Source organism: Orcinus orca, chromosome 13 (genome assembly GCF_937001465.1).
Source record: "Orcinus orca chromosome 13, mOrcOrc1.1, whole genome shotgun sequence".
NCBI lineage: Eukaryota > Metazoa > Chordata > Mammalia > Artiodactyla > Delphinidae > Orcinus > Orcinus orca.
In genome coordinates this window covers 68,939,569-68,960,053 of record NC_064571.1, presented here as the reverse complement: position 1 = coordinate 68,960,053, position 20,485 = coordinate 68,939,569, and the positions used below count along the sequence as shown (strand labels likewise).

General features: G+C 46.0%; 1 protein-coding gene across 1 annotated transcript in view; it reads right to left on the bottom strand.

Moving 5' to 3' along the window:
* Positions 1-20,485, bottom strand: part of LOC101281727 (ALK receptor tyrosine kinase) — a 106,075-nt gene that overhangs the window by 18,022 nt on the left and 67,568 nt on the right. Inside the window, exons 14-16 of the mRNA XM_033425216.2 lie at positions 20,202-20,331; positions 13,991-14,088; positions 2,222-2,314 (exon numbers count right to left, since the gene is read on the bottom strand). Of these exons, the coding sequence (XP_033281107.2) occupies positions 2,222-2,314; positions 13,991-14,088; positions 20,202-20,331 (321 nt within the window). The remainder of the gene's footprint in view (positions 1-2,221; positions 2,315-13,990; positions 14,089-20,201; positions 20,332-20,485) is intronic.

Genomic DNA, 20,485 nt, shown 5'->3' with positions numbered 1-20,485 from the left:
TGAGCCAGGTACCTTGAGAGAGTGGCAACAACATCTACCGGTTGATGGACTGAAATTAACTAAAATTAACTGAAATTAACCGCTTGTGGTTCAGGAGGGGAACAGGGGACACAGATCACCTAGTTAACAACCTTAGTGTCACCTCACAGGAGACAGAACAGCCCACTGCAGGTGTGAAAGGAAAGAGCTACGCAGTGACTAAAAATACCCACTGGCAGGTAGTTAGAGTTCCCTGATGGGTTTTGCTTATTACAGCTCACAAGGCATAACATTACTCCAACCTTATAAGTACTGTTCTCGATGATCCACGGTAACGCGAGATCCCAAATGGGAGAATTGAGGGCAGGGCTGGTGTCCTACTCTGGATCCTCCTCGGCACTCACACAGCATCTAATTCAATACAGGTGCTCGACATGGAACCCTCTAGGCAGCGGGCGGGAAGCTGCATGCCATAGCAGAGCCCCCAGGAGAGCACCTGCCTTCCATGGCACGAGGTGACTCACTAGTTTTTGTCACTGATGTCATTAATGCAACTGACTGATAAAAACTAATAACTGAGTTCATACCACTGTGCTCCCATGCCTGGTGTGTTATGGGAGGCGGCTCCCCACCAGCTGCCTAGATTAATTACTCCAATAAACATGAACTGAGTACTTAGTATGTGTCAGGTGTTCTGCCACATGCTGAGGACACAAATAAGTCAGACTCTCTCTTCCAAGGTATGGTTTAGTGGAAGAAACAGACAAAATCAACTGCAGTAAGAACAACACGTGATGATGTAGGTATGTACGAAGCTCGGTGACCAATGAAGAATGCATTTGTTCTACCCAAAGGGGGGGTAGAGTATAGGAGAAGTTTTTTGGGGGCGCTGTTGGAGCTGGAACGGCAAAGCAGCTCTCGAGGAAGACCATTCCTGACATGTGGCGTCGTGCGGTGCCTGTGGGAAGCCGGAGCTGTAGGGAAGTTGGGCGGTGAAGCCTAGAGCTGGGGAACTGTCGGTGCTGAGGATGGAGAGGAAGGGCCAGATCATGTGACTCACTAAGTCTCACTGCAACATTTGTGTCTTAGAGCACAGGCTCTCCCGGGGTGCTCTGAGACAGGAGGGTAAGGAACGCTGAGACTCTGGGTGATAGAAGAGGGTGACGTGGAGCATTAGCAGGGTATATGGTGGATACCAGTGGTAGAAGACCGTAGCTGAAAACATTGCTAACTCCTAATTTCCTAGGTACTGCTGTCCTGTGGTAACAGGATGCCATCGGCATTCTTACCCCACGGAGATTGTTTACCAGTTCCGTGGGAGGCCTTCAAGGTCTCCCTTATTCTCCAAAGACTGAAAGGTCTACATGACCATCCCTCCTCACTCTACCTCTGGATTAGGGAAGGTGTAATTAGTGACCATGCAAGGGAGTCCCTTGCTCAGCTAATGGAGTGAGTCACTGTTGTAAATAATTAGACAAAGAAGAAACGGGAATTCCCTGGCCGTTCAGTGGTTAGGACTCTGCGCTTCCACTGCAGGGCAGGGGGCACGGGTTCAATCCCTGGCTGGGGAACTAAGATCCCCCATGCAGTGCGGCACGGACCAAAAAAAAAAAAAAAGAAGAAACTAGGGGTTGGGAAGAGAAGAGTGGGATAAAGTATAATAGAGTATTTTTTTAATTAAAATTTACTTTGTTTTTTAATGTAGCCTTAAGAATATTACAGGGGAAAAGAAATGAAGCTGAGCTAAGTACCTATGGGCTTTGAACTACACTCCTGTGTCTCCTGGTGTGAGAAAAGAAGAGCCGATGAGCTGGGCCCAGTTTCCTGTCAGTTCTAAGGTGCTCTTGCCTGGGGTGATGGAAGCTAAGCCTGTTTAGAATTCCTGAGTATTGAGGAAAGGGGTTAAGCAACTTAAAGTTTACTTAGAAACGTTTTCCATATCGAGTATCCAGGTTATTCTGTGTCTCAGAACATGTTAGGACTATAGAGTTGGAACGAGAAAGACAATCTAATTAACAGCTTAGTGTCAATTATCGCAGGCAGTGTGATCCTTGAATTAGCCCTTCAGGCATGAGCAATGATTAAGGCTTTCCATGTCCTGAAAAGGAACTTAATGACATTTTAGGTGGCAGGTTGACAAGGCAGCAGAGATGCTTTAGGGCACAAGCAGCCTTGTCACACTCTCTTGAGGGGGTTAAGCTGAGGAGGTGAGCTCTGATGGGTGATGGCAGGCTGTACTCACCGGTAGATGTCTCGAGCCATTCCGAAGTCTCCAATCTTGGCCACCCTTCCAGGGCCTGGACAGGTCAAGAGGCAGTTCCTGGCAGCAATGTCCCTGGGAAGAAAAAAAATGAGAAAATGCATTTCCTAATTTTATTCTTGAAAAGATAAATGTATAATACTCAGCACAAGGATTTTCACCTCCAATCTGAAGGTTCTCTTTTCTTCCCTATAGTTCCTTTCTACATTATACTTCAGTATGAAAAAAATAGCTAAGCAATTCTAGGTCTCAGAACTAAGAGGGAGGGGGGAAGGCGGAAGATGGCGGAAGAGTAAGATGCGGAGATCACCTTCCTCCCCACAGATACACCAGAAATACATCTACACGTAGAACAACTCCTACAGAACACCTACTGAAGGCTGGCAGAAGACCTCAGACCTCCCAAAAGGCAAGAAACTCCCCACGTACCTGGGTAGGGCAAACGAAAAAAAGAAAAAACAGAGACAAAAGAATAGGGACGGCACCTGCACCAGTGGGAGGGAGCTGTGAAGGAGGAAAAGTTTCCACACACTAGGAAGCCCCTTCGCGGGCAGAGACTGCGGGAGGCGGAGGGGGGAGCTTCGAAGCCGCGGAGGAGAGCACAGCAACGGGTGCGGAGGGCAAAGCGGGGAGATTCCCGCACAGAGGATCGGTGCCGACCGGCACTCACCAGCCTGAGAGGCTTGTCTGCTCACCCGCCGGGGCGGGCGGGGCTGCGAGCTGAGGCCGGAGCGCAGGGAGAGGACTGGGGTTGGCGGCTTGAACATAGCCTGAAGGGGTTAGTGCACCACGGCTAGCCGGGAGGGAGTCCGGGGAAAAGTCTGCACCTGCTGAAGAGGCAGGAGACTTTTCCTTCCCTCTTTGTTTCCTGGGGCGTGAGGAGAGGGGTTTAAGAACGCTGCTTAAAGGAACTCCAGAGACGGGAGCGAGCCGCAGCTAAAAGCGCGAACCCCAGAGGCGGGCGCGAGCCGCGGCTGAAAGCGCGAACCCCAGAGACAGGCGCGAGCCGCGGCGGAAAGCGCGGAATCCAGAGACGGGCGCGAGCCGCGGCTGAAAGCGCGGAATCCAGAGGCGGGCGGGAGACGTTAAGGCTGCTGCTGCCGCCACCAAGGGGCCTGTGTGCGAGCACAGGTCACTCTCCACACCCCTCTTCCGCGGAGCCTGTGCAGCCCGCCACTGCCAGGTCCCCGGGATCCAGGGACAACTTCCCCGGGAGAACGCACAACGCGCCTCAGGCTGGTGCAAAGTCACGCAGGCCTTTGCCACCGCAGGCCGGCCCCGCACTCCATGCCCCTCCCTCCCCGCCGGCCTGAGTGCGCCAGAGCCCCCGAATCAGCGGCTCTTTTAACCCCATCCTGTCTGAGCAAAAACAGACGCCCTCCAGCGACCTACACGCAGTGGCAGGGCCAAATCCAAAGCTGAGCCCTGGGAGCTGTGAGAACAAAGACGAGAAAAGGAAATCTCTCCCAGCAGCCTCAGAAGCAGCGGATTAAAGCTCCACAATCAACTTGATATACCCTGCATCTGTGGAATACCTGAATAGACAACCAATCATCCCAAATTAAGGAAGTGGACTTTAGGAGCAAGATCTATGATTTTTTCCCCTTTCCTCTTTTTGTGAATGTGTATGTGTATGCTTCTGTGTGAGATCTTGTCTGTATAGTCTTGCTTCCACCATTTGTCCTAGGGTTCTATCCGTCCATGTTTTTTTAAAAAAATTTTTTTTCTTAATAATTAATTTTAATAACGTTATTATACTTTACCTTCGTTCTTTCTTTCGTTCTTTCTTTCTTTCCTTCCTTCCTTCCCTCCTTTAGACAACGAATCATCCCAAATTGAGGAGGTGGTCTCTGACAGCAAGATTTATGATTTTTCCCCATTTACCTCTTTTAGTGAGGGTGTATGTGTATGCTTCTGTGTAAGATTTTGTCTGTATAGCTTTGCTTACAACATTTGTCCTAAGGTTCTATCCGTCCCTTTTTTTTTTTTCTAAATAAGAATTTTTTAATTCAATAACTTTATTATACTTTATTTTATTTTTACTGTATCTTCTTTCTTTCTGTCTTTTTTCCTTCTTTCCCTCCTTCCTTCCTCCCTCCCTCCCTCCCTCCTTTCTTTCCTTCTTGCCTTCTTTCCTTCTTTGCTTCTTTCTTTCTTTCTTCCTTCCTTCCTACCCTCCTTTCCTTCTTTCTTTCCTCATACTTCTACTAATTCCCTCTACTTTTTCTCCCTTTTATCCTGAGCCGTGTGGATGAAAAGCTCTTGGTGCTCCAGCCAGGAGGCAGGGCTCTGCCTCTGAGGTAGGAGAGCCAACTTCAGGACACTGGTCAACAAGAGACCTCCCAGCTCCACATAATATCAAACGGCGAAAATCTCCCAGAGATCTCCATCTTAACACCAGCACCCAGCTTCCCTCAATGACCAGCAAGCCACAGTGCTGGAAAACCTATGCCAAACAACTAGCAAAACAGGAACACAGCCCCACCCATTAGCAGAGAGGCTGCCTAAAATCATAATAAGGCCACAGACACCCCAAAACACACCACCAGACGTGAACCTGCCCACTAGAGAGACAAGATCCAGCCTCATCCACCACAACACAGGCACTAGTCCCCTCCACCAGGAAGCCTACACAACCCACTGAACCAACCTTAGCCACTGGAGACAGACATCAAAAACAGGAGGAACTACGAACCTGCAGCCTGCAAAAAGGAGACCCCAAACACAGTAAGATAAGCAACAGGAGGAACTACGAACCTGCAGCCTGCAAAAAGGAGACCCCAAACACAGTAAGATAAGCAAAATGAGAAGACAGAAAAACACACAGCAGATAAAGGAGCAAGATAAAAATGCACCAGACCTAACAAATGAAGAGGAAATAGGCAGTCTACCTGAAAAAGAATTCAGAATAATGATAGTAAGGTTGATCCGAAATCTTGGAGATAGAATGGACAATAGAATGGACAAAATGCAAGAATCAGCTAACAAGGACCTAGAAGAACTAAAGATGAAACAAGCAACGATGAACAACACAATAAATGAAATTAAAAGTACTCTAGATGGGATCAATAGCAGAATAACTGAGGCAGAAGAAAGGATAAGTGACCTGGAAGATAAAATAGTGGAAATAACTACTGCAGAGCAGAATAAAGAAAAAAGAATGAAAAGAACTGAGGACAGTCTCAGAGACCTCTGGGACAACATTAAACGCACCAACATTCGAATTATAGGGGTTCCAGAAGAAGAAGAGAAAAAGAAAGGGACTGAGAAAATATTTGAAGAGATTATAGTTGAAAACTTCCCTAATATGGGAAAGGAAATAGTTAATCAAGTCCAGGAAGCACAGAGAGTCCCATACAGGATAAATACAAGGAGAAATATGCCAAGACACATATTAATCAAACTGTCAAAAATTAAATACAAAGAAAGCATATTAAAAGCAGCAAGGGAAAAACAACAAATAACACATAAGGGAATCCCCATAAGGTTAACAGCTGATCTCTCAGCAGAAACCCTACAAGCCAGAAGGGAGTGGCAGGACATACTGAAAGTGATGAAGGAGAAAAACCTGCAGCCAAGACTACTCTACCCAGCAAGGATCTCATTCAGATTTGATGGAGAAATTAAAACCTTTACAGACAAGCAAAAGCTGAGAGAGTTCAGCACCACCAAACCAGCTTTACAACAAATGCTAAAGGATCTTCTCTAGGCAAGAAACACAAGAGAAGGAAAAGACCTATAATAACAAACCCAAAACAATTTAGAAAATGGGAATAGGAACATACATATCGATAATTACCTTAAATGTAAATGGACTAAATGCTCCCACCAAAAGACACAGATTAGCTGAATGGATACAAAAACAAGACCCTTATATATGCTGTCTACAAGAGACCCACCTCAGACCTAGAGACACATACAGACTGAAAGTAAGGGGATGGAAAAAGATATTCCATGCAAATGGAAACCAAAAGAAAGCTGGAGTAGCAATTCTCATATCAGACAAAATAGACTTTAAAATAAGGACTATTAAAAGAGACAAAGAAGGACACTACATAATGATCAAGGGATCGATCCAAGAAGAAGATATAACAATTGTAAATATTTATGCACCCAACATAGGAGCACCTCAATACATAAGGCAAATACTAACAGCCATAAAAGGGGAAATCGACAGTAACACATTCATAGTAGGGGACTTAAATACCCCACTTTCACCCATGGACAGATCATCCAAAATGAAAATAAATAAGGAAACACAAGCTTTAAATGATACATTAAACAAGATGGACTTAATTGATATTTATAGGACACTCCATCCAAAAACAACAGAATACACATTTTTCTCAAGTGCTCATGGAACATTCTCCAGGATAGATCATATCTTAGGTCACAAATCAAGCCTTGGTAAATTTAAGAAAATTGAAATTGTATCAAGTATCTTTTCTGACCACAACGCCATGAGACTAGATATCAATTACAGGAAAAGATCTGTAAAAAATACAAACACATGGAGGCTAAACAATACACTACTTAATAATGAAGTGATCACTGAAGAAATCAAAGAGGAAATCAAAAAATACCTAGAAACAAATGACAATGGAGACACAACGACCCAAAACCTGTGGGATGCAGCAAAAGCAGTTCTAAGGGGGAAGTTTATAGCAATACAAGCCCACCTTAAGAAGCAGGAAACATCTCGAATAAACAACCTAACCTTGCACCTCAAGCAATTAGAGAAAGAAGAACAAAAAAACCCCAAAGCTAGCAGAAGGAAAGAAATCATAAAAATCAGATCAGAAATAAATGAAAAAGAAATGAAGGAAACAATAGCAAAGATCAATAAAACTAAAAGCTGGTTCTTTGAGAAGATAAACAAAATAGATAAACCACTAGCCAGACTCATCAAGAAAAAAAGGGAGAAGACTCAAATCAATAGAATTAGAAATGAAAAAGGAGAGGTAACAACTGACACTGCAGAAATAAAAGAGATCATGAGAGATTACTACAAGCAACTCTATGCCAATAAAATGGACAATCTGGAAGAAATGGACAAATTCTTAGAATGCACAACCTGCCAAGACTGAATCAGGAAGAAATAGAAAATATGAACAGACCAATCACAAGCACTGAAATTGAAACTGTGATTAAAAATCTTCCAACAAAGAAAAGCCCAGGACCAGATGGCTTCACAGGCGAATTCTATCAAATATTTAGAGAAGAGCTAACACCTATCCTTCTCAAACTCTTCCAAAATATAGCAGAGGGAGGAACACTCCCAAACTCCTTCTACGAGGCCACCATCACCTTGATACCAAAACCAGACAAGGATGTCACAAAGAAAGAAAACTACAGGCCAATATCACTGATGAACATAGATGCAAAAATCCTCAACAAAACACTAGCAAACAGAATCCAACAGCACATTAAAAGGATCATACACCATGATCAAGTGGAGTTTATTCCAGGAATGCAAGGATTCTTCAATATATGCAAATCTATCAATGTGATAAACCATATTAACAAATTGAAGGAGAAAAACCATATGATCATCTCAATAGATGCAGAGAAAGCTTTTGACAAAATTCAACACCCATTTATGATAAAAACCCTGCAGAAAGTAGGCATAGAGGGAACTTTCCTCAACATAATAAAGGCCATATATGACAAGCCCACAGCAAACATCATCCTCAATGGTGAAAAACTGAAAGCATTTCCACTAAGATCAGGAACAAGACATGGTTGCCCACTCTCACCACTCTTATTCAACATAGTTTTGGAAGTTTTAGCCACAGCAATCAGAGAAGAAAAGGAAATAAAAGGAATCCAAATCGGAAAAGAAGAAGTAAAGCTGTCACTGTTTGCAGATGACATGATCCTATACATAGAGAACCCTAAAGATGCTACCAGAAAACTACTAGAGCTAATCAATGAATTTGGTAAAGTGGCAGGATACAAAATTAATGCACAGAAATCTCTGGCATTCCTATATACTAATGATGAAAAATCTGAAAGTGAAATCAAGAAAACACTCCCATTTACCATTGCAACAAAAAGAATAAAATATCTAGGAATAAACCTACCTAAGGAGACAAAAGACCTGTATGCAGAAAATTATAAGACACTGATGAAAGAAATTAAAGATGATACAAATAGATGGAGAGATATACCATGTTCTTGGATAGGAAGAATCAACATTGTGAAAATGACTCTACTACCCAAAGCAATCTATAGATTCAATGCAATCCCTATCAAACTACCACTGGCATTTTTCACAGAACTAGAACAAAAAATTTTGCAATTTGTATGGAAACACAAAAGACCCCGAATAGCCAAAGCAATCTTGAGAACGAAAGAAGGAACTGGAGGAATCAGGTTCCCTGACTTCAGACTATATTACAAAGCTACAGTTATCAAGACGGTATGGTACTGGCACAAAAACAGAAAGATAGATCAATGGAACAGGATAGAAAGCCCAGAGATAAACCCATGTACATATGGACACCTTATCTTTGATAAAGGTGGCAGTAATGTACAGTGGAGAAAGGACAGCCTCTTCAATAAGTGGTGCTGGGTAAAATGGACAGGTACATGTAAAAGTATGAGATTAGATCACTCACTAACACCATACACAAAAATAAGCTCAAAATGGATTAAAGACCTAAATGTAAGGCCAGAAACTATCAAACTCTTAGAGGAAAACATAGGCAGAACACTCTATGACATAAATCACAGCAAGATCCTTTCTGACCCACCTCCTAGAGTAATGGAAATAAAAACAAAAATAAACAAATGGGACCTAATGAAACTTCAAAGCTTTTGCACAGCAAAGGAAACCATAAACAAGACCAAAAGACAACCCTCAGAATGGGAGAAAATATTTGCAAATGAAGCAACTGACAAAGGATTAATCTCCAAAATTTACAAGCAGCTCATGCAGCTCAATAACAAGAAAACAAACAACCCAATCCAAAAATGGGCAGAAGACCTAAATAGACATTTCTCCAAAGAAGATATACAGACTGCCAACAAACACATGAAAGAATGCTCAACATCATTAATCATTAGAGAAATGCAAATCAAAACTACAATGAGATATCATCTCACACCAGTCAGAATGGCCATCATCAAAATATCTAGAAACAATAAATGCTGGAGAGGGTGTGGAGAAAAGGGAACACTCTTGTACTGCTGGTGGGAATGTGAATTGGTACAGCCACTATGGAGAACAGTATGGAGGTTCCTTAAAAAACTACAAATAGAACTACCATATGACCCAGCAATCCCACTACTGGGCATATACCCTGAGAAAACCAAAATTCAAAAAGAGTCATGTACCAAAATGTTCATTGCAGCTCTATTTACAATAGCCCGGAGATGGAAACAACCTAAGTGCCCATCATCGGATGAATGGATAAAGAAGATGTGGCACATATATACAATGGAATATTACTCAGCCATAAAAAGAAACGAAATTGAGCTATTTGTAATGAGGTGGATAGACCTAGAGTCTGTCATACAGAGTGAAGTAAGTCAGAAAGAAAAAGACAAATACCGTATGCTAACACATATATATGGAATTTAAGAAAAAAAATGTCATGAAGACCTAGGGGTAAAGCAGGAATAAAGACGCAGACCTCCTAGAGAACGGACTTGAGGTTATGGGGAGGGGGAAGGGTGAGCTGTGACAGGGCGAGAGAGAGTCATGGACATATACACACTAACAAACGTAGTAAGGTAGATAGCTAGTGGGAAGCAGCCGCATGGCACAGGGATATTGGCTCGGTGCTTTGTGACAGCCTGAAGGGGTGGGATAGGGAGGGTGGGAGGGAGGGAGACGCAAGAGGGAAGACATATGGGAACATATGTTTATGTACGACCGATTCACTTTGTTATAAAGCAGAAACTAACACACCATTGTAAAGCAATTATACCCCAATAAAGATGTTAAAAAAAAAAAAAAAGAACTAAGAGGGAAATGGAAAAGGATTTGGGGAGATGATTGAAATGTTTAATGGGATAATAATAATGAAAATAACTATAATAGGAACTAGAAAAGTGATTGGCCTTTTACTGTGTACTTAAGCATTGTTCTATGTGCTTCATATCTAATTCTCACAACTCTGTAAGACACAAGGTGCTATCATTATCCTTATTTTATCAAAAACACTTAAGCTGAGAGAAGATAACAGAGGGACGTAAGAAATGCGTTTGGCTGTAGGCTAATATTCTGTACAGATTGCTGGTTGGTTTTTGCCAGTTGGATGAAGGAGTATTCTGGAACAGCATAATTTCCATGACCAGATTCAAGTAGGTCAAAGTATTCCCAAATACTTCTAGTTTTATTTTTTAATAAGCCATTATGGTTTTTACATCTGTGATTTTATCTAAAGCCTTTGCTAAGCTGTATGCATCATAGCTATGTGGCCAAAGAATCGCTTCTTTCGAGTTAGAAAGTTACCTTGTCTTCTTAGTTGTTATTCTCCAGATGGCCTATCCTCCCATAGCACACCTGTAAGCCTTGATCAGAAGCTTTCCAAGATTCATCAACTTCTACTCACTGACTGCTAACCCATTCTTTTTTTTTTTTTTTTTTTAACGGTACGTGGGCCTCTCACTGTTGTGGCCTCTCCCGTTGCAGAGAACAGGCTCCGGACGTGCAGGCTCAGTGGCCATGACTCACGGGCCCAGCCGCTCCGTGGCATGTGGGATTTTCCCGGACCGGGGCACGAACCCGTGTCCCCTGCATCGGCAGGCGGACTCTCAACCACTGCACCACCAGGGAAGCCCCGCTAACCCATTCTTGACATGCATGTGGGGATTAAGGATGCAGCCAGAAGAAGTCTGGAATGGGTTTCTAATAACATTAAAGTCCTGGACGGGGAAAAAAAAAAAAAGTACTCCTTGGGGGGAACAGGTGGTGTTTTCACATTTTCAGTTGGTTTCATGAAGGTTCTGACCTTTGGCTGAGAAAGAAGGACATGGAGAATAAACAACTGGATAGTATTAAAAATAGGGTCTGGATAGGGCCTCATGGCTTAGGAGATCAGAACAATGGGTCAGGGTGGGAGATGGATGTCATTAATGCCACTGCCCTGATCCAGAAGGTTTAAGTTGAATTTCGAGGAGCAATGGTTCATAAAATGCCCTAAGGCAACCATAAAAGCATAACATATATGACATCAAAAAGAAGAAAAAAATAGTAAGAGATATAGCCACTGCTTCTCAAGAGAAATATAGTGAAATAGACCAGGAACAATATTTATGGATCCAGAAAGGTCTTTCCATTGATGTGCAGGGAATGGTTGCTTAAAAAATTGATCTTGAATCTAATGGCAGGAAAGTAAAGGTAACATCATAGAACACACCAAGAATTGGTAGAATGACACATATTTATTGAAATGGCAATAAAGCATGTCCAAAGGAAAGAGATCTAATAGAAAAATGGAAGCATGTGGATCTGGTGAGGGAGCTCCACTCTGAATTCAGCAGGTGTGGTTGCATGGGAGTCTGCGAATTTTAAGGCAGACACTGGGTGGAGGAAAGAGAATTAAGGTAAACCTATTGGGGGAGTGTGTCACAGACCTCAAGCCAGTTAGAAGATGTAAAAGATGCTTTCTTCAAACCAATTACCTCAGAAGACAGCTTTGATCGAGATGGACAATTTCTGCTAGTAGTCACCCTTTGCTTATAAAGCGATCATCTGATCTGATACATTATTGATTCAATCTCTGACAATTTCATTTCTCAAAAAAGATAAAAGGAGCAACAAACTCTTACTCTGGGATCTAATTCTGACCTTCAGTAACTATTTACAGATATGAAAGCCATAAGAATCTTAAGAGAATATGATCCTGTTATCTTATTATCTGTAATAACAGCACTGGATATAGTCAACATGTTATCATGCCTCTAGGAAAGCAGATTTCTAAACGTCAGAGGAAAGATGGATATGATCCCTCAGTCAGAGAATCTGGATGCTTGGTGACTAATGTGGGAGTGGAGATAAAAAGGCAGAAATGGGGACTTCCCTGGTGGTCCAGTGGTAAAGAATCCACCTTCCAATGCAGGGGATGCAGGTTTGATCCCTGGTCAGGGAACTAAGATCCCACATGCCGCGGGGCAACTGAACCTGTGCACCACAACTACTGAGCTCGCATGCCTCAACTAGAGAACCTGCATGCCACAAACTACAGAGCCCACGTGCTCTGGAACCTGTGCGACACAACTAGAGAGAGAAAAAACCTGCACGCCACAACTAGAGAGAAGTCCGTGCGCAGCAACGAAGAGCCCGCATGCCTCAACGAGGATCCCACGTGCCGCAACTAAGACCCGAAGCAGCCAAAAATAAATAAAATAATAAATAAATCTTTTTTTTTTTTTTTTTTTTTAAAGGCAGAAACGACCTCAGGGAGAAGCGAAGGGAGAGATCTGAAGTCACCAAGGGGACAGCACATGTTGCTCTCGGATGAGCCCAGATTTAGAGGACGTGGACAAAAGATGGCAAGATGGCTCTAGCCAAGGACTAATTCCAAAAAGAGTACAACCTTGTCATGTCTGAACAACAATAAAGCCCAGAGCTGAGATTTATGGAAAGCTGTGTACACATTAAAAAGGGCAAGAATAACAATGGCAGGGTTGGAGGAGAACAGAAAGAATGGAGCCTGGCTTCTCTTTTACTTCTGTTATTTCTATCAAGCACAATGATCTGCAAGTTGGAAAGGTTGAAAATCAACAGGAAGATCTGAAGATCAAAGTGATGAAGTGACAGTCAAAGGATGAGCTGATGTGAGCGTCTCGCCTTGTTTCAGGAATGGTTCTGGGAAGCTAGGCCAGTGTATTTCTTGACCTTCAACTTCCCCATTTTTATTAGGGAAGGAAGCATAGCTTGTTATCTACCTACACGCTTTTCTATTTCTAAACTCATACATATTCTCTCCTTTTCTACGTTGTATTACATATTCTAATTATTAGGAACATGTCTTATACTCTTGGATGGGTTAATGAACGTTTATTAGTTCACCAGGTTGTTATTTACTAAATTAGAAGCAAATGGTTAGGAAGAGCTTTGCAAAGAGCCTAACAATCTATTTGACTTTTCAGGTTTCAGAATCAAGCTGTCTGCTGAGAAAGCCATGAATGGCCACATGGAAAGAAATACGTGTCATCTCTCATGTCTATAGCATTACACATGGACTTGATGTACCAATGAAAACACCATTTAAACACAAGGAGTAGAGTAGAAGAAATGAAGTACAGAGGTGGAGAAAATAATCGTTATTTTTCATTTCAGAGTATTTTAGAAAAAAATAATTTATCCAATAAACATTTATTGTGCCCCACCATGTGCCAGTGATATGAAGATGAATAAAACAGGGTCCTTGCCTTCGAGTTACTCATAGTCAGATATGTGAAAATATAAACTCCTTAAACGTCCCTTAAGGAGCCCAGTTTTCTAGATATGGAAACGTTCACATGATCTAGGACTTGACACAGGCAGGAGTCCCTGCAGGGGGTCAGGTATAGCTCATCTGGGTCTCCAGTGCTGGTATGGATGTCTTATGATCCCACTTTACATATGGGCCAGATGAAGCCCTGGTAGAGTGGTAACCATCTTAAAGACAAAGCTGAGCCATCCAGACAGCTTTGGAGAGAGACCTATTGTTCTGCTCTGAAGGCACGATCTGGGCCCCTGAGACATGTAGGGAAGCATACAGAAGGTGGGGGTAGAGCAAGGCCACTTAGACTCACCGGTGGATGAAGTGATTTTCCTCTAGATACTGGCAGCCACAGGCGATGTCCCGAGCCACGTGCAGGAGGTCCAGCATGGCCAGGGAGGAGGGCTGATTCTGTGGCAGACAGAAGTGACCAGCTGATGAGAAGTTCTTGGGGGAGAGAAGATCTGAAACACTTCCCATGCTTGCTAGGAGGCCACACAGGTGCACCACCCCCAGGGTCTCAGCCCTGGCTGCACATTCGAAATCACCTGGCGGCTTAAAAAATGCAGAGGCCTGGGCCTCAGCCCAGACCAAAGACTCCATCTCTGCAGGTGGGCGCAACATTTACAGGGTCGCAGCTCCCAGATGAGTGGGGCTGGAGCCCTAAACCACAGGAACCGGGACTGGCAGACGTCCTGCCCCTTTGCACTTTTTCTGCCCATTCTTCCACCTCAATCTTCATAAACATTTGGATCCCCCAAACGTACAAACAGGCCTGTGGGGAAATAAAGGGGGCTAATATTGTTTTACAAATGCTCTAGTTAAATGCTTAAAAATATTTTTTAAAAAATTAATTTTCTTCCTGAAGACCTAGACCTGAAGTGGATTGAAAAAGGAAAGCTTCCAGAAAATGATGGGCAGCTGAAGAGCCATCTCCGGCCTTTCTGCATGATTCTCTTTTGTGCAAAAACTGCTGCCGCCCCCTCACCCCCGCTGCCCCCGAGATGCACCCCGCCGTTGCCTCCCCGCAGCCTGGTGGAGCCCCGGGAAGTCTTTTCTGAGGGCTATGCCCTCCTTGGTGTCTTTTAAATTCCTAAACCCCCAAGTCTGCAGCAACACGTTGTCATGCAGTGTCACATTCACTGCGCTCTTCTGTGCCTATCTTACCATGTCCCCAAGGAAACTTCGAGGCACCCGAGGCAGGGCCTTCAGCGTCCACTTCCGTGGTCTCCAACATGACCCTTAGCTCGCTGTCGTGGTTCAGTGAACAAGGGGGTTCGTTGGTTGATTACAGCGGAACTAGGGTTTACCCAGATGTCGGCCACAGACCAGGGCCTCCCCGGGACTCCTTGGAGAGACAGCACGGGACTGAAGGAGGCAGAGAGGCGTTTGTCTAGGGCATATGCTTCAGTTCTGGGGGGGGAAGACTCAGGGAGGGGCATAGTCTCTGCCCATGGACCACTGGGCAGTGCCTTACATGCAACAGAGCAAGTCCCAGGACATGATCTCCTTTGATGCGACATCCCGTGTGGTCGGTAGGGAAGAGAGGTTACCTCTGTATTAAAGATGAGAGGGCTGAGGGCTCAGAGAGGCTTAGGTCACACAGTCAACAGGGTGGAGCCGAAACTGCCCTGAACTGGGCTTTAAGGATCTGGGTTGGGGGAAGTAGGATTCTAGGAGTTAAAACGGAGTTTCTCAGGAGAGCGTGTCTGAGAAGGGCCGGAGTAGCCATGGGCGCAGTGCATGGTACCCAAGTGAATACGGATGCAGCACACAGATGCCGTGAGGGCACATTTTGGTGCTCGGTTGAGCTGAGCTGGGCTTCATCCTGCTCGTCCCCTATTGGCTGTGTGAGCTGGGGCTGACCGCTTTGCCTCTGTCCAAGCCACCGTGTCCTGGTCTGTGAAATCAGCATGACACTCTTGGCCTCACTGGATGGTTAAGAGCACCTACAGTCAGCGGCACAGAGTGAGCGCTTCATAGAGGGCTCTGCAGTTATGCAGGGGGCTGCTCCTGGGGGGCGCTGTGGGGTCTTGGGAAATGGCTCTTGTGTTGGGCTTCTCCCGGGACCTTGTCAGGCTGAGAAGTACTGGGCACTGTGAGAGACGGTCCCCTTTTCCTGGGGAAAAGGAAAGTAATATATTTCCAAGGGGAATATGCATCCATCTTGCTATAGTATTAGAACAATCTTTTCTCTCTCTCTCTTTCAAATTGCTTTCTGTTCCTGCCAAAGAGGACCCAGTCCTAGCTCCCCCCGGGTCTCTTTGTGTCTTAGCCCCCATCACTCAGGATGCAAGGACCACTGACGTCTCAAATGCTCCATGAGTCTGGTGTGCTGCAGGGACTAAATCTTCCCATGCATTAACCCACGGGCCGGGATTATCTGGGCTCCCTGTCTTTGGCTGCTCAGAGCAAATTAACTGCGCCGCTAATCAGTCTGAACAGAGCAGACAGACGGTAACCCATGGGTGTGTGTGTGTGTGTGTGTGTGTGTGTGTGTGTGTGCGCGCGCGCGGTGGCGGAGGTGTGGATGCTGTGGCAAAACCGATACTTAAAACTAGCAGTGCAGAGTGTAGCCAGTGTGCTCAGTGTCATTTCTATCCATCCTGGGCAAAGAAGGCCTTGGAACCAGGGTTTCTGCCTCCTATTTGCCACTGAATGCGGCACTTCCTTTGGCAACTCGGGCAGTCATGGTTATGGGTGTAGCCTGCCCAGTACTCAGAGAGGATTTGTGCAGTATTTCCCAAAGCAGGCTGTGGGATGGAATTCAATCAAACAGGCATGGGAATTCCTGGGTTAAATAGGCTTCTTTATCACAGAAATTATCAGAGTCTTTGCTATACGCTAACGTATGTTGAGAATCGGTAAGAGAGGAGACTGCGTGGCTCTGAGATTTGCTTGACCAAGGAATTCTTCTGAGCATGTGTGTGAGTGTGTAGCACCTCAGGGTACCGGAGTTCCCTTCAGGGACACTGTTTTGACCAATATCCTACTTTTACACGGGAGAAAAGAGGCCCACTGAAGTGGAATAATTTCTTTGCTCGCAGTTTCTGAGGGGCTATTTCCAAAGGATAATGTATATACTAATAAAAGACAGAATAATATTGATACCTGTTCATTCCTTAAGTAGCTTCTGCATTTAGAGATGAAGGGTCACAGGACATGGGGGAGGAACTGTTTCACCAAGTGAAAAACAGACTAGGGGTATATTTTAAAATTGACACATATGAGGGTAAGAGGGAAAGATGAAAGGAAGAAGCAAAGAATGCAGACAGGGGACACAAAATACTAAACGTGGCAAAAATCCATTTTGAAAAGTGATGAGATGCAAATGGTGCTGGGCCCTCATATTCCTGGCTCCTGACATGGCCGAGAAAATACCCCTCCACGCGTTTTGGAGGCAGCATTGGTATTTGGCAAAGTTGAAGCCAAAGATGAAAACCTAAGCATTAGTTGCAACCAGAGGTTCTCACCTCTGTGCTGTTCACCTCTGACATCCAAGAAGCCGTCTTGTACTGAGCCTCTTCTCTAGAGCCATTACCTACAGGATTACCATGTTCCAAACAGCTATAGACACTATAGCAGTCAATGACCGCCACCTTGAATAAAGAGATTACTGACTCCTTAATGGTCTTTGTCATTATTGATTGAATCAACTGATATTAAAAGACAGCTACTAGCCTACATCTGGCATATATTAAACCCCCAATAAAAATCTGTTCAATAAAGAGAGCATCTGCAAAGTTGTTTTGACATTAAAAGGGTCCTTCCTTCTTGAGGAGGTGGGGTCCTGGGACCAAACGATGTTTTCCTCTGTACCCATGAATTTCATTTCCATGACAGACATGGTTGGCCCAGGTACCCATTCTGTCTTCTGAGTCTGTATATCCATCATTACTTCATGTCCTCCTATGCTGATGGTCCATGGAGCCACTGAGCCCCGGGGATGGCAGGAAGTGAGTACAGAGTGCTCGTGTGACTCTGAGTGCCCAGCCGGGTGCCTGCACACATCAGGTCATCATCAGGTAAGCCCGGAGACTCAAGGACTTCAAACAAATGAATCAGGTGGACTTCAGGCCTTTGAATCCAGTGAGCTCCACAGGCTGGAGGCACGACTCTGCCCACCCTCTCCTCAGGGCGTGTATCTCTCCGGCCCTGATGTCCATCAGCCAGCCCCTCCCTTCTTCATCATGTGTAGGATTTGCTGATATTAGCCCCCTCGGTCCACTTCTAAATCGCGCTCCTTTCTCACAGTCAACCTGACCCCCACTCCACTAAGCTGGATTTTGTGGTTCTGAGAATCATGCAGGACACCTAGCAACCTCCTCCCCACCTCCCCACCCCTTCCACCCACAGCTGGAAGTTGCTGCTACAAACACATTTGCACGGGGTCACTCTGGAGGCTGTGATCCGACGTTTTAAATCACCCGTCGTGGGCAGTACCTCAGGAACGACCAGCTCACCTGAGACGAGTGGGTGTGTAAAGGGGTAAGGAGGAGGACTGGGGTGCTACCAAGACCTGGGGGCACGGCTGGCAGGGAGAGCCACACAGAAGAGCAGGGTCAAGGGTTAACGGGCAGATATGGTGGGGGGGATCCCGACCCTTAGAAGCGGCTCTCCCAAGCGGAGTCGACCTTCTGCTGGCTGTGGGCATCCCTCGGGCGGTAGCTGCAGCTAGAGGTCGGTACTCGGCAGCAGGCCCCTGCTCTGAGCCTCCTGGGGGCGGCTCTGGGGCTGGAGGTGGTGGGAGAGATCCGTGACCTGCTTTTCCTTGCTGGTGCTTCGTTCTTTGAGACAACATCCAAATCCTCTTTCATCATCAAGGGAGAGAGATACCTTTGCCTGCAAGTCCTCGGACTTGCCAAGTGAAGGGTTCCCAGATTCCCTTTACAAGGAGGTCACAATACTTTCTTGTCCTCAAGCCCCAGGAATCTCCAGTGGGAAAGCCAGAGCTGTGCCTCTGCCCGAAGTGTGATACCAAGTGTTCCGTTTGACGTCTGCCAGAGGCACTGCTTCCCAGCACCGCTCGGCCTTGCTGGGTGCTGGTGGGAAAGCCAAGGCTGGTGCCCAGACCTGGCAGAGATGCCGGCATAGCTGGCGGCATTTGCTCTGAACAACCCACCCTCACCTTGGCACTCAGGGCTTCTCGAAGGGGACCATCTGGATAAACAGCACAGCAGGCTGGAGAGAGCATGGAATTAGGATCCACCAGACCTGAGCTCTAGCTCCAGCTCTTTCACTTCCTGTGCACCTCGGCAAGTCACATGACTGCCCTGAGCCACTGTTTTCCCGTCTCCAGAATGGGGTGAGATCTGTACCATCTCCTTCACGGGGTGGTTGTGAGAAACGTGAAAACTCCGGGGAGGAGGGTGATTATGCAGATGAGGATTACCGTGAGGTGGGCTTAGTCCTCTCTGCCCCTCCCCCAGCCCCTTCCTCCTGCCAGGTGTGCTCAGGTGCATACACTCTCATCTTCTCAAGGCGTTAGAGCGGATTCCTCTTAGATGCCGAGAGAGGTCCCAGAGGCTTGCGGGAACGGTGTGGAGGCTCCTAAGGACGCGGTTTCTAAACTGAGCCTGAGTGAAGGCGTGGACTGGAGTAGGCGTGACCTTCCGAGGTTTCCGCAACCACCTGGGGTCCTTGTGAGGAGAGCGTTCCGTTCTGGTCTTGCTGTGGCAGAGCGGTTGTCGGTCTTTCTCTGCTGTCCTGGGGGTGGGGAGGGTACAAGTCTTCCCCGTGGTTCTCATAGTCCAGTGGCAACGAGAGGAAGTCAGGTCCTAACTCAGGGGTCTGCTCTGCTCCAGTTTCCAGGGTCCAGGCCTCTTGAAGACCCCAGCAGTGACAGGAGTGGACAGCTGGACTCTGGGCTCACCCAGTGTGCTGTATTTTATAAATGATCTCTGTCCGAGATGTTCTAGCCTAGCCCGAGGAGTTCACGTTGCAGATGCTGAGGTTAGAGGGGGTTGGCTGCCCTAAGCAGGTTGTCTAATGGCCAAGCAGGGCTGGGCGTGGGTGGGTCACTTAGGTTTCTTCACTCCCCCAAGCTCTAGCCCTTTAACCGTAACATGTATGCAGCACCTTCCTAAATACCCCAGCACTCTACTTTGATAGTAAAACTACAAGGTCAGGATGTCCACATTTGAGAGATGAGGACAGTGGGGTTCAGAATGGGTGGATGCAGAGTGACCTGCCCCAAGTCAGCTGGTTGAGTGAGTGACACAGCCGGCATGAAAGTCCCCCCACTGTGCTTGTCCCTAGTTTTGGTTTTCCACAATCAGCAGGCCATAAAAATAGATACAGCCTGGAGAAGCTGTTGCACAAGGCTTGCACAAGCTCCCTGGGGCTGGGCTCAGCCATTGGCCACCTTCTGTCCCCTCTCTCCCGCCTTTCCCCCAGATCCGAGCCCATGGGCCGACTCCCTCGGTCCCACTGAGTATGTTGCTTCCAGGCTGCCCACCCTGGCTCCTTCCTCCCCCTGCTCCGTCCCCCGGCACAGCTACTGGGAAAGGCTGGTTCTCACTCACCGGGCGAGGGCGCGTCTCTCGGAGGAAGGACTTGAGGTCTCCTCCCGCCATGAGCTCCAGCAGGATAAATCGGGGCAGGGCTTGCAGACTCACCCCGATACAGCGCACGATGTTCTGGTGGTTGAACTTGCTGCAGAGCAGAGGGGAGTAACCGAATTTAACTGAGCTGAGTCTGGGAAAACCTTAAGTGGGCAAAGCCGGGTACAGATTTATGCTTTCAGAAGCCACATTTTGTAAATGCTTTCTGTAAATGTGGGAAGCAGGGCTCCCAGGCTGGGCCTAAG